This window comes from Bubalus kerabau, chromosome 21, assembly GCF_029407905.1.
Source record: "Bubalus kerabau isolate K-KA32 ecotype Philippines breed swamp buffalo chromosome 21, PCC_UOA_SB_1v2, whole genome shotgun sequence".
Taxonomy (NCBI): Eukaryota; Metazoa; Chordata; class Mammalia; order Artiodactyla; family Bovidae; genus Bubalus; species Bubalus kerabau.
Genome location: NC_073644.1, coordinates 42,452,449 through 42,466,244, shown reverse-complemented (window position 1 = coordinate 42,466,244; position 13,796 = coordinate 42,452,449). Strand labels below are relative to the sequence as shown.

The 13,796-nt window shown below is 51.9% G+C and overlaps 1 protein-coding gene across 1 annotated transcript; it reads left to right on the top strand.

The window, feature by feature from the left end:
- Positions 1-9,702: 9,702 nt before the first annotated feature.
- Positions 9,703-12,829, top strand: TMEM200C (transmembrane protein 200C). Its single transcript, XM_055559069.1, has one exon. The coding sequence runs from the start codon at positions 9,703-9,705 to the stop codon at positions 11,482-11,484; it is 1,782 nt and encodes a 593-aa protein (XP_055415044.1). The 3' UTR covers positions 11,485-12,829.
- The last annotated feature ends 967 nt before the right edge of the window (positions 12,830-13,796 follow it).

Below are 13,796 nucleotides of genomic sequence, written 5' to 3'. Positions count from 1 at the left end.
TAACTAAATTATAGGCTAACAGGGCCATGTCCCTTAATCTTTTCTTTTACTGGGGAATACTCTCAAATGGTCAGCTCCTTTTCAGCCTTCAGTTCTCAGTACAGACACCACTCCTTGGCAAGATCTTCCCTGAATATCTGATCTAAGTTATTCTCTCCTGCTGCCTCCTTTCACCAGTCACAGCATCCTCTTTTAATTTCTTCATAACACTCATCAAGCTTTGAAATTTTCTCAGTTGTTTGCTTCAAACTTTTCTATTACCTACCTGCCCCCTTCCCAGAGAGGGACTTTGTTTACCTGTTTATCACCCTACCCCCAGTGCCTAGAAGAGTAATTATAACATAGTAACTGCTCAGTAAATATTTGTTGAGTGAATAAATGCAAGAATCAAAAAGCTGGGTACACAAGAGGCACTTAAAAAAAAATGTTTGCAGGATGAGTCAGAGACTTGTCACCCAAGCTCTAGTCCTGAAATCTTATGTTTCTTTGTTTACCTGTTCATCACTCTACTCCCAGTGCCTAGAAGAATAACTATAACCTAGTAACTGCTCAATAAATATTTGTTAAGTGAATAAATGCAAGAAGCAAAAAGCTGGGTACACAAGAGGCACTTAAAATAAAATGTTTGCAGGATGAGTCTGAGACTCGTCATCCAAGCTCTAGTCTTGGTTTCTTTACTTTTGAAAAGGGGTTCCGTGTCTCTGTGTTTCTCCCTTCCTGCCGGGAACTCACAGCAGCTCACATCACAGTTAATTTTGAAAGGAGCTCCGACATGCGAGTTTCTATTAGTTCTCAGCAGGACAAGTCTTCTATCTGGAGTGCTCATGGATTATTAGAAATAATGGGGACAGCCTTGGTGTGGACGTTTGGGATATGTTTTGGGAACACAGAGCACATTTAGTTGTGAGCTTCTTCTTGGCTGTTCTGCTGTTGGTGCCCTCTCTGCAAAGCCCTTTCCAAGCTCGGCTTTGATGTGCTTTCAGCTGTGCCAACACACCCTGGTTTCTCATTTCAGACCTCAATTATCTTATGAGGCACACAATCCAGCTTTGATGGTGTCCATGGAAAATGATAGAAAATACAGGCCGTCGGGGGAAAGTGAATGTACAGGAAGGAGCCTTCTTATTAGAGAAGACAACCCCCAGTCAGTCTCTTGGTGACTTGCAAAATTAAGAATGAATGGGGCTGGAGGCAGAAAGCGAAGGCTGTCTCTGCCACACGCCCCGTTTGTCTGGAACGGAGGTAGAGGTGCCTGGCTGATATGTTTCATCATTCCCTTTCCTCTGCGGTGGAAGTGTTCTGGCTTGAACTCTGACATGTTTCAGAAGCACAGGAAAACAGGCTGGATTGTGACCTTGACACAGCATGAGTTCACCCTTAGTTTTCAAACAGAAGTTCTCGAAAGTGATGCCGAGTTCCTTCTCCCAGAGGTTCATTTGTGGGCCTCTGGGGAATGGAGGCAGAGGCAAACGCCCGTCCCTCTGGGACAGCAGCATCGCTGGGGAAGGGCTGGAAACACAAACCGTGTAATCTGGAACTGTGAGAAACAGTTTCCCACCCTTGGGCTTCCAAGTTCTGCTTCATCCAGGCTCTGCCGGGTGTCTTCTTGCCTATTCTGTTCCAAAAGAAATCTAATGGGGCTTTAACCCACTGTTGCATTTCCTATTTTATCAAACTGTATTATCCTTTGTATGTGCCATGAAAAAAAAGCCTGAGGCTAACAATGTATGTAATGGTGGGATGCAGATCAAAGACTGTGTCTGGTGAAATCTACATTTCAGATAAACAACAGAGAGCTTCTTAGTGTATGTTCCACCTAAGATTTTATTTGCTAAATCTGGTGCTTGGTTTATTGTTTTCTTTGATTGGGTTTTTGTTTGTCATGTTTTTTTATTGGCTGGAGTATGGAGAAGGAAGTAGGAAAGAGGAGTGAGATATCTGGTGTCCCATGCTCAACCTTGGGATAGTGTTTTTTTTTCCTTCTGTGGCGATGCCAGAAAAAGGCTTTGAAGTCTCTTCTGTGAATCCCTGAAACATCCAGTCTGAAGAATGTCCTCTTGGTTGTGTTTTTTTACAAACTCCTACGCTGACTCTAGAGTGACTTGAGTTTGCAATCTGGGTTCTCCAGCACTGAAATGAAAGGGCCCTAGTAATTGCAAAATGAGTGAGGTGGCAATGGGGAGAGGGTTTTCACCCCTGCCCCCCTAGAGAGTGGGCTTCTTAAGTGACACTGAGCCAAGGCCATGTGGGTCATGAGGGCAATGTTGCTCAGTTACAATAGACAATCCTGTAATCACATTTCAGAGTGATTAAAGGTAGGGACCTCCCACATCAATGTTGGTGAATGTGAACAGAACTTGAGAGGGAGGGTAACAAGGTGGGAGAAGAGGTTCAGACTACCAAGGAGGATGGCTAAATGTAATGAGTGTTAAGGTGAAGGTGAAAGTCACTCAGTCGTGTCCAACTCTTTGAGATGGACTATACAGTCCATGGAATTCTCCAGGCCAGAATACTGGAGTGGGTAGCATCTCTCTTCTCCAGGGGATCTTCCCAACCCAGGGATCGAAGCCAGGTCTCCCGCTTGCAGGCAGATTCTTTACCAGCTGAGCCACAAGGGCAGCCCAAGAATACTAGAGTGGGTAGCCTATCCATCCTCCAGTGGATCTTCCTGACCCAGGAATCAAATCAGGGTCTCCTGCATTGCAGGAGGATTCTTTATCAGCTGAGCTACCAGGGAAGCCTAATGAGTGTTAACCACATGCTAAACATTAGTGAGAAGGAAATGGCAGCCCACTCCAGGGTTCTTGCCTGGAGAATCCCAGGGACGGGGGAGCCTGGTGGGCTGCCGTCTATGGGGTCGCACAGAATTGGACACGACTGCAGCAACAAACATTAGTGAACGTGAACTAACCTTGCTTAATCCTCACAATAATGCTATGAGGCAAGCGTGTGTCATGATCCCAATACATATGGGGAAACTGAGGCAGAGAAGCCAACACCACTGACTTATCTGATTAAATTCCGTACTTAGTGTGTGGAGGATACGAACTGGTTCCAGAACACACACCTCCAAACTATCTGGTTCCTGCAACTGAAAAACCTGAGAGATCAGAGCGTGGGGAGAAGCAGGAATTGTGGGGCTGCAGACACGGGCAGGCTTCTCCCACTGCACACTGTTATCCTCTCTCCTGTTCTGTTCACATTCACCACCCAGGACCCCGGCAGGCTGCCCACCACCACGTCTCCTCCTGAGCCCCCCGGCAAATACAGGCAGGTGAACCAGTCCAGGTTGAGGACCTGACCAAGGGAAGTAAATGGATTGTGAATTACATATATTACATAAGGGTTATTGTTAAGAAAGAGCAGATGAAAGGCTTCAGTTCAAAGTTTAATCCAACTAATCTAAGCTCATACTGTTCTTAGTTTAGTTAGTTAAAACTAGTCAATACTAGACTAGGAAATCAACCCTGAATATTCATTGGAAGGACTGATGCTGAAGCTGAAGCTCCAATACTTTGGCCACCTGATGTGAAGAACTGACTTACTGGAAAAGACCCTGATGCTGGGAAAGATTGAAGGCTGGAGCAGAAAGGGACGACAGAGGATGAGACAGGTTGGATGGCATCACTGGCTCAATGGACATGCGTTTGAGTAAGCTCCAGGAGATGGTAAAGGACAGGGAAACCTGGCATGCTGCAGTCCATGTGGTCACAAACACTAAGTCGAACACAACTTAGCAACTGAACAACAAAACTAAGTTCATCTTTTTCCTCTTCTTTTTTCCCAAGGCCTTCATTTCTCTCCTGTTGCCACATGTTCTGAATGCCCGGCTGAGCCCTCAGTTCTATAAACACTGATGAGCTGTTATGAGTAGGTAGTCTTCACCCTTCAGTATCCAGCAGGGAGAAAGACGGGGTGTCCCACAACCTCTGAAATCACCCCAATTGAATGGCCAGTGAAATCAGAAAAAAAATAACTCCAGAAGAGAACCATTGTTCTTTTCAAAATAACCACATCACTTGCAAACCCGTGGGAATGTATGTTGATATGATATTATTACAGAGAGGATAAAGGACTGCACTGGAAATCAGATGTGATCTGATTTCCTCTGATACCCTGAGCTGAAAACAAAGAAAATAACTGAAGATGATACACTCAGGTGAAATGTAATAGTTCAAAGTTCCAAAGAACTCCAGTTTGGAAGGAAGCCTTTGAATAATAAGTCATCCACAGAAGAAAAGTATGTCCCAAGGCCTGTTTGTCTAGAAAAGCATTCTTTCCCTTTCTCCCTAAATCCCTCAGATAAATTTTAACTGTGCCAATGATGGCTATCATTTCTGCTGAAATTTCAGACTGTTAATGGCTTAATCCACCTCAGACCCTAATGAAGTTCTGCAATGCCATTCCTGTTTACACAGCTCAGCAGAGGCCAATGAGGACAGGAGTTGCCACCCGTGGCCCCTGGCAGCCAGTTGTGTAATGAAATGATATCTCAGATCCAGTCTTTGTGCAAATCACCAGATTTTTATTGGGATTCAAGAGTCTGGAGGGCTTCTCTGATGGCTCAGTGGGTAAAGAATCTGCCTGAAGTCTAGATGTTTCGAGCCAAAAAAAAAAAAAAAAAAGCACCTTGAAAATGACTACTAGACCAGGTGATTTCTCCTTTGCAGTGATTTCTCTAAAAGGAAACACTCTATTGTGGAACTGAAAACTTTCCCTTCATTTTGATTTGTTTTCTAGCGTCTGAATAGGAACAGAGGTAGAAGGAGGTGGGCTCTGATCACCCCATCATTATCCAGCTTCAATATTTGCTTGGAAAGGGAGACGGACGCTTCCAAACATGCAGATGTATGGTTTCCTTTGAGGGAAATATTTCTCCTCCACCCCCTGCGGCCTCCCCACCGTCTCCACACCCACCTCACACATCAAGTGTCCACATTTCTGTCTTTAAACCCATAAATGTTTGGTCTTTATTGTTCTTTTTGCAAAATGCAAGCTCTAGCGGTAAACACAAGAGGATGCCGTGTACCTTGAGGAACAATCTTGTCCCTGACGCTGCGGGCTGCAAGGCCCTCCCGGGTGGGCTTCGTGAACCCTTGAACAGGCAAACTCAGAATACACAACAGCCTCTACCACCACCACCACCACCACCGCACCCCACCCCAGCAATATATTTCTGTCTGGGCCCCAAAGTTCTGACAGCACCTGCTCTTCTGTTGCTTTATTCTTGAACCCTGGCTGTCCTATTTCAATAGATAATTGAAATCTTTCTTACTTTCTTCTCAATTCTCCATGGGGAAATTCCACTTTGAAATGCTCGCTTTCCTGTCATTTTTACTTTACAGTTGAGAGGGCAGGGATGAGCCAGGAAACAGGACTCCTCTCTCCCTCTCGCTTTTTCAAAAATGACGTAGGGAGTTCGGACGGCCTCCCTCCCCCCACCTCCCGTCTCTGATGCTAACCCTGATTCCTGGAGAATTGTAGTTTTCCTTTGCAAGGTTGCTGATGAGCGCGCGGGTTAGAGGGGCTGCCAAGCGAGGGCCCCGGAGCCGATTCTAATCTCCGATGAGCCCCAGCTGCCCGAGTCCGGGGGAGCGGCCACAAAAGCCCGGCGGGGCTGGAGCGCGTGGACAGCGGACAGCGGCGGCCACGAGCCCCGCGGGGCGCGCGGCGCGGCGGGGGCGGCTCCCCTCGGCCCGGCCTGACTTCGCTGGGGGACAACTTACTGTGTTCGCTGTGCGTCCACACTGCCAACTCCCGAGTGGGAGGGGGGAGACAGCCCAGGCTGTGTCGTGTCCAGGAGTAGAGGCAACAAAAGAGGAAGAGAGGAGAGGAGAGGCGGGGTGGCAGGGAGGCAGGGAGACGCGGGCGCTACCCTCGGATGTTGATGGGGAGCCCCTCCGGGAGCTGCGGCCCGTCCTTTGGGGACCCTCCGGCCCGCGGCTCAGACAGGTAGTTGGGAGGGAAAGAACAAAGCTCCAGCCCCGGGGCAGGCGGCGGTCCCGGGGCGCCCCAGGGGCGGGGAGGGCCGAGGCTGAGGCGCCCCGCGCCCTGCCCTCTCCGCGCGCCCCCGGCCCGGGCCCCCTCCTCCACCTCCCCTCGCGCCTCCTCGTTCCTGGGGAAGCGGTTCTTCCGAAGGGACGCGCGCCGGCGGGAGAGGAAGTGTGGAAGGGGAGACCGGCGAGGAGGGGGACGGGAGCCGGGGAGGAGGCGGGAGGCGGGGCGGGGCGGGGGGCGGGTGCGCCCCCGAGCCGCCTAGCCGGGCCGGGTACCGACTGCCATCCTGCAGCGATTTCCCTGTGTCATGGCTCCGGTCTCTTAGCAACCGCCGCGGGTCCGGCCGCCCCGAGCCGCTCTCCCCGCCGCCGCCGCCGCCGCCGCGGGCTCAACTCCACACGGCGGTGCCCGGCGCGCAGCAGCCACACAAAGAGGCGCGGGGCCGACCAGCAGGCAGGGCCGGACTAGGGGCCGGGGCGGCGGGGAGAGCGGCTCCGGGCGGGATGCGGGATGCAGAGAACCTGACACTTCTTGAAAACTCCGGGAAATGGCTCCCGCCCCGGCGCCGGAGAGGGATGCGCACCCGGGGCTGACGCTCGCCCCCGCCGGGATGCTGAGCCGCGCTCGCACCGAGGACCCCGCGGCGCTGTCCCCGCGCTCCGCCGGCGGCTCCGGCTCGAAAAGTTTCTTCATGGTTCCTTTGTGTCGCCCGAGCGCCCGTTCGCCGGCCCCGACTTGCCCCCGTCTTCCCGGGTAAGTGAGCGATATTCTTGGCTTCCAGAGCTGCCATCTTGAGCCGTTCTGTCCGTCCCCCCGGGCGCCCCCTCCCCAGCCCCCGGCCCCAGCCCGGGTCCCCCGCGCGGGTGTTCGGGACACTCGTGTTCCTGGGCGGGCTACGCGGCACGCGCTGCCCGGATACAAGCGAGTTCAGGATTGCCCTCACTTCGCTCCCGCCTGGCTTCGTTCCAGAGGCGGACTCCCAGCTGCTGCACTCATGTGACTCCAACATAAATAAGCAGACCTAAAAGGAAGGGCAAGGGGGGCTCGCTGCTCTGCCGGGGAGGGGCCGGGGGTATTGAGGACCCGGGCAGGGCAGGGCGCTCCCAGTCCTGTGGGCTCGGAGCAGCAGACACCGAGTGGGGCTTAATCCGTCACGAGCCGAGAACTTGAACGTCTCTCTTGGAAGCAGTTGTATTTTTAGACATCCCTCCTTTCTTTTCCCCCAGCCTCCATTCCTTTGCCGCGGAAAGACCAGCACCAGGCTGTAAATTGCTAGGGCAGCCGAGCTCGAATGCTAAGTTTGTTTTCCTTCATTATGCACGAAGAAAACCTCCAAGGTGGTTCTTCCTCGCCATCTGACCTTTGTCAGTATTTCCCCGTCAGATGGAGACACGTTATAAAGGAGTTCAGGCTTCAGCAGAGCTGAAGGAATAATAAACTAGGGAGTTAATTACTAGCTATTAAACTAATTTTAAAGATCTTCTGTAAACGATTGTTGAAATCCGTTCCAGTCTTCCTTACTTTGTACCCAGAGCCAAAGCTGCCTTGTGAAGAGAAAAAACATGTGTGGACCTTCCTCCCCCAAGACGTCCAGCGTCCCCATCAGTGCCCAACAAAATGTTAGCGCTTCTCTTTTTTCTGGGAGAGCCACCTCGCCAACTGAGGCTGCCTTTGCTTCTAAAATGTCTGGCTCCCCAGTCCTTCTTAAGACAATCACTCATCTCCAGATTATTACATTAAAGATGCTGGAGTTTGTGTATCACTGCAGTCTTTGCAGTTACAACTACATAATAAATGTGCTTATTTGGGGGGAAGAATGGACAGTAAGCTACTCTTGGATTCTGTTTTGTTTTTGTTTTTTTCCCCAATCTCTGCTTACTGGTGCAGCTCCTACTTAAAAACAAAATTCAAAGGGTTTGTAAATGTATTCTCTCCACTAAGCCCTCTCTCACCTACCCAGTGTTTAACCCCTCTCTAGCCCACCTCACATTCCTGCTTACTGAAAGCCAACCAAGTTCCAAGGAGATATTGATTTGCAAGCATTGTAAACAGCTGATTGCCATTTGCTTTTCCACCAGTGGAGAAATGCTCCTGTCTTGGTATGATAGAGGGGATCAACGGGCAAAGCTGTTCACCCAGGCACCAACCTGAGCAACCCCCCACTTTCAAAGGGCAGTTTATTCTAAAACATGAATTATTTTATAAAGGATATAATTCCCAAAGGCTTGTGAGTGATATCTAAGCCTTTCAATTTCATACAATGCCCTTAATTTTAGCATCTCTGTTATAGGAGGGAACACAACCAGTGGAACAGAAAATGTGTTACTCTGGGGATCCAGAAGGACTGAAATTTTTAGAAGCTGACAGATATCCACAGAGTTGCATCTGTGCCGTTTATCTACCCAGGCTTTATTATAAACCACTAAACTTCCTGTGAGATAGTCCACTGATTGTTGTCCCCCCTCCTTTCCTAAAAATGACCTCATGAGAAAAACATGGGAACTGCTCTCCCTTGGGAGATCCTACAAGCCATCATTATTATGTAGACTGCTGTACCTAGTTAATTGCCTCCTCATTTGAATATCTGGATTCTTCAGAATGTGCTGTTGGCACATTAATAAGGGGTCAGAAAGCTATGATGGCAGGTCTTTCTTTTTTTTAAAGATTGGAATTTTCCCACATGAGAAAAAGATCTTTCTCTTGGAGATGCTGGGAGGACTGCTTAAATTCCCTGATGGACTCGAGCACATGATACCTTTAAGGGAGTTCCTCTGAGGGAGGAGAAGAGACCAGAAAGAAGAGCGCAGTTACATAACCTGTTACCTAAAACTAAATATTCCACCCCAAGAAGCTGTCCAGATGTTGCAGGAATGAGATGAGAGGGAAGGGGCTGTGAGAAGGATCAGCTTGCTTGAGAACAGTGATGGCTTAGAGACAAGTTGGTGGAAGGATTCATGGTCGGAGTACTGACATAGCTCTCCGGTGTTCCCCCAGCCGTGAACTCTTTATTAATTACCTGGGGTAAATAAGCCGTCTGCCAGGATATGACTTTTCATTTCCATCCAGTGAAAGGACTTCCTTTTCTCTTTATGAATCGGTAACTTTTGTGACTGTTTCAGGGACTTTGTAGGCCCCACAAACAGACCCTCCTCTCAGTTAAGAGACTTGGAAGTCTGGGGCGCCCCCCCTTGGGAGACCAGGAGAGCCCGTTCCCACGAGCGCTGAGTCCCCACGTTAGTTTTCACTCATGGTCAGAACTCCGTTGGCTGTCAGCCTGGAGCTTTTGAATTGAGCACTGCTGGAATAGTACCTACAGTGTTCGGGGGATGGGGGAGAAAAGAAGTCCTCTCCAAGTGTGTTTAACCGTCTCGGATCAGTTACGGCAACAGCGCTTCTCGTCCCTAATCCACTGCCGGCACCCCCTGGTCTCCAAGTAGGGCACTCATGTTAGCGGGTCATGGCCCGGCTATGTGGGAAGGGGTGGGGTGGGGGCGCGTACACGTGGTGGGATCCTGGAGTCGGACTATGGCAGAGCGCGTGGGATGTTGCCGCAGCCAAGCCTACACCTTCTGACTGTCTTCCTCTGCTTTGCAGCAGGAGGAGGTGGAGGAGCGGCTAGTGGGCAGCTGGTGCACCCACCCCCCCCACCCCTGCCCCCCGCACAGGCCTCCGGCCCCGGGTTAGCCCCACTCTCCACCGCTCGCTATGATCGCCACCGGCGGCCTCCTGAGGATCTCCGCCCGGAAGCAGGACCCCCTTCGGCCCCCGGGCCAGGTCCCCAAGCGCAAGCGGAAAACCAAGAAGAGGCGCAAGAACGACGTGGTGGTGGTGAAGGGCAAGCTGAAGTTGTGCTCCGTCTCCGGGCTCATCGCCCTCTGCGGGATCGTGGTGCTGCTGGTGGGCATCGCCCTGGCGGTGGTGGGCTACTGGCCCAAGGCCAACGGGGCCCACCGGGAGGGGGCTAAGCAGCCGCCGCCGCCGCCCGGGGACAGCGGCCACCGCGTCCCCTCCGTGACCAACAGCAGCAGCGGGGGCAACAGAAACCGGTCCAGGACCCAGCCGGGGCCTCCGGAAGGTGTCACTGCCAGTTCGGTGGGCGCGCCCAGGAGCACGCCCCCAGCGCGATCCCCCGCCCCCTCTCCATCGTCCTCCACGTCGGTGGGCTTCTTCTTCCGCGTCTTCTCGGGCTACCTGCACTCCGACAAGCTCAAGGTCTTCGGGCCCCTCATCATGGGCATCGGCATCTTCCTCTTTATCTGCGCCAACGCCGTGCTCCACGAGAACAGGGACAAGGAAACCAAGATCATCAACCTGCGGGACCTCTACTCCACCGTCATCGACGTGCACAGCCTCCGCGCCAAAGACCTGGCGGCCGCCGCCTCGTCCTCCGGCCCCGCCTCGGCGCCCCCCGGGGCCGCGCCGCTCAACGGCTTCCTGGGCTACGTGCAGTCGCGGGGCCTGGAGCTGAAGCCTGGGACCCGCGGCGGCGCCGCCGGGGACGCCTTCGGGGCGGCAGCGATGCTGGCCCGCGGCGCCTGGCCCCACCCCCCGGCCCGGAGCGGGGGTGGCGGGGGGACCTCAGGCGCCGCGTCCCCGCCCGACCTGGTCTCGTCCCCGCGCCGCCCGCGGGAGCCCCCGAGCCTGGCGGAGGCGGTGTACAGCATCTACCGCGAGCGCCCGGGCGTGGCCGGCCGTCGCCGGGCCGCAAGCAGCGGCAGCAGCCCGGCGCCCGGCAGCCCCCCCGAAACCTGGGGGCGCCCGAGCACTGCCAGCTCCTTCGTGGGCTCGTCGCTGAGCGCCTTCGCGCTGCTGCCCCTGCCGGGGGACCGCGACGGGGCCGCGGGGGCCGCGAGCCGCGGCTGGCAGCGGCCGCCCGGGGAGCGTGGCGCCCGGGAGATCCCGTTCAACCTGAGCCTCGCCGACCTCCGGGGCGGTGCCCGGGGCGGCGCGCGCTGGGCGCCCCGCGAGCCGGAGGAGCCGGCGGCCGCGCGCACCGCCAGGGGGCAGGGCGGCCGCCTACCCAGGACCGGCAGGCACGCGGCCCTGCGGCGCCGCAGCACCAGCGGGCTGCCGGACTACCGGGCGGCCTCGTACCCCGAGCCCCCGTCCGCCTGGCGCAGCGCGGACCTGGACTCCAGCCTCCCGGAGCTCGCGGCCTCCCCGGAGTCCCCCGCCCGGCCGGACTCGCCGAGTTCCCAGTCTGATGATCCGTCCTGCAACAATAAGGGCTACACCCCTCTGCGGGAGACAGGCACCTCCCTGGAGTCGATGGGGGACCTGCGGGCCGGTGGAAACCCAGACGGGGAGGCTTCCATCGCCCCGGGGCCGGAGCAGAGACCCCCAGAGGATCCCGGCCAGGAGGCCCCCGAGGCCGAGCCCTCCCAGCCGGTGCAGAGGCAGTTTACAAACAAGGAGAAACTCTACATGATTTCCCGGTCTCACGCCTCAGGGGTTGAGGACGGAGAACTGGAGAGTGCTGGCATTTAGGGAGAGAGAGAGAAGATAGGAGAAATGCCCGCAGGAAGCAGGGGGTTTATCCTCGGAAATCGCCCACTACCCAAAGAGCTGCAGAATGTTAGCCTTGAATTGCGTTCACGAGATTCCTGTAGATAATTCCAAGCAATTTTTTTTTCAAAGCAAACTAGTCTTATAGGTCCGATGGTGATTGTATGTTCTCTGAAAACCAAATGTATTAAAAGGTCAGCAATCTAGTTCCTTAGATAAAATTCTCTTAATTTTCTTAGGATCAAAATAATATATTTTTGACAGTAACTGTGCACTTTACTCCAACATTTTTTTTTTTTTTTTTTAATCTCTAATCCCCCTGACCTGTACTCTGCCGCTGGTTTTGTCCCTAGCTGCTCGTGAATGACAAGCTTTCTTCCTTCTGTGCTTTTGGGGAGCATAGAAGGGTTTGTCTCAGTTCTCTGAGAACTGATTTTACTCAGTGACGTCAAAGCCAAAAGCATGAGTTTGAAGAGATCACAGTTCCCTGCCCCACCCCTGTCTGCTCATCCCACCACACAAAGGCCTCTTTATTTTTGAAAAGGGTATTTACATTTTGCTACTGGGGTATCTCATGGAGACTAGAGGCCAGCATCGAGTGGGACCGTTACCTTCCTCAATTCACTATATCAAGTACACGATACTTTATGGAGTATTATCACACCTGTACTGAAAATGGCATTACCATGAAAAAAATCTTTTTTTAATAAAACAAGTTTCCAAACAAACAGTTAAACATAATATTGCCTCATTTTGCCTCGGAACTAATACTTTAACGCATGTAAAGCATGGGGCAGTTCGGCTGGTAGACCTAAGATATTTTGCTATGACACTAGTATTGTGATTCAGCGCCATCCTCAGTCATTTCAAGCATATTTTTAACTTAAATACAGAGTAGAATTGAACGTTTGGGAGCATCTCTTCCAAATGAAATATTAAATAGTAATTTTCAACAATGCTTCTACTTTACCTTTAGGATTAATCTACAGAGCACCCATGCTTCATGTTCTTCTGCCATCCTTTGGCAGTTGACTATTTGATTTTTGCTTTTAAATTCAAGATCTTGAATCCATGTCCTACAAAGGCTAGCAGGTCATGTTTTAATAATGTGGTAGGTCGTTTATGCTTGATATTATTAAAAGTCAGTTAGTTAGTTTTCAAGAACAGTAGACACACACAGTAATTAGTGTACCACTCTGATGAAACAGGTTCTCTAGTTATGGGTAGCTGAGGCTAGCATTGCAGGAATTTAAAATATTGATTTTCAAGGAAAATCTTGTCAAAGATGCAGTCCTCTTGACCCCCAGGGGTGAAAGAGTGGGTCCCAGGGACAGAATGCAGATTCAGGGGTGAAGCTGGACCCCAGCTTTGGGCATTTGCTGGCTGTGTAGCCGTGAACAAGTCACAAATGTTGGGTCTCTGTGATCTCATCTATAAAAGAGGGACAACTAGACATACCAAGGGCTTCCCCAATGGCTCAATGGGTAAAGAATCTGCCTGCAATGCAGGAGACACCGGAGACGAGGGTTGGATCCCTGAGTTGGGAAGATGCCCTGGAAAAGGAAATGGCAAGCCACTCCAGTATTCTTGCCTGGAGAATCCCATGGACAGAGGAGCCTGGGGGTGGGGGGGAGGCGCTGTAGTCCATGGGGTTGCAGAGTCGGACACGACTGAGCGACTAAAAACCACCAGACATTCCACATAGAGCCATGAGGGGTGGGACGAGGAGGTTATGTGGACAGAGCCTGATCGAAAGCTTGATTCAGAGCAGTACTCAAAGACAGTAGTTACTGAGACTGTTATCATGATAATGGTGTCTGAATGCATGCTGCAGGAGAGAGGGCCTCCCTCCCACTAAGCTCTAGAAAGCCTGGGCTCAAATCTGGAAGATCCACTTACTATCTGTGTAACCTTAGGCATATCGCTTAATTCCTCTGGGCCTCTGGTGGATGATATAATCTCTATGATTGCCTTCAGCTGTAAAAGCTTTACTTAAATTCGGGGTATTTGTTTTGTCCCGGATACAATCCTATCATATTTGCACAGACAACTTTGCCAAGTGAACATAATACTTCGTCAACTCCATTTAGTGTCACATTCTGTGATCAATTTTTAAAGGGCCTAATTTACTCCCAGATTGAATCTGCATTATGCTCATAACACACTTTAAAGCTGTGGATTAATTTGTTTGACTCTTCCATAGAGCAAAAGTAAGTTCCCACTACTAAGAGTGACAAACAAAACCACACCATCAGGTAGTGTGAAATTTCAAGTCTCAATTATTTTATAGCCCT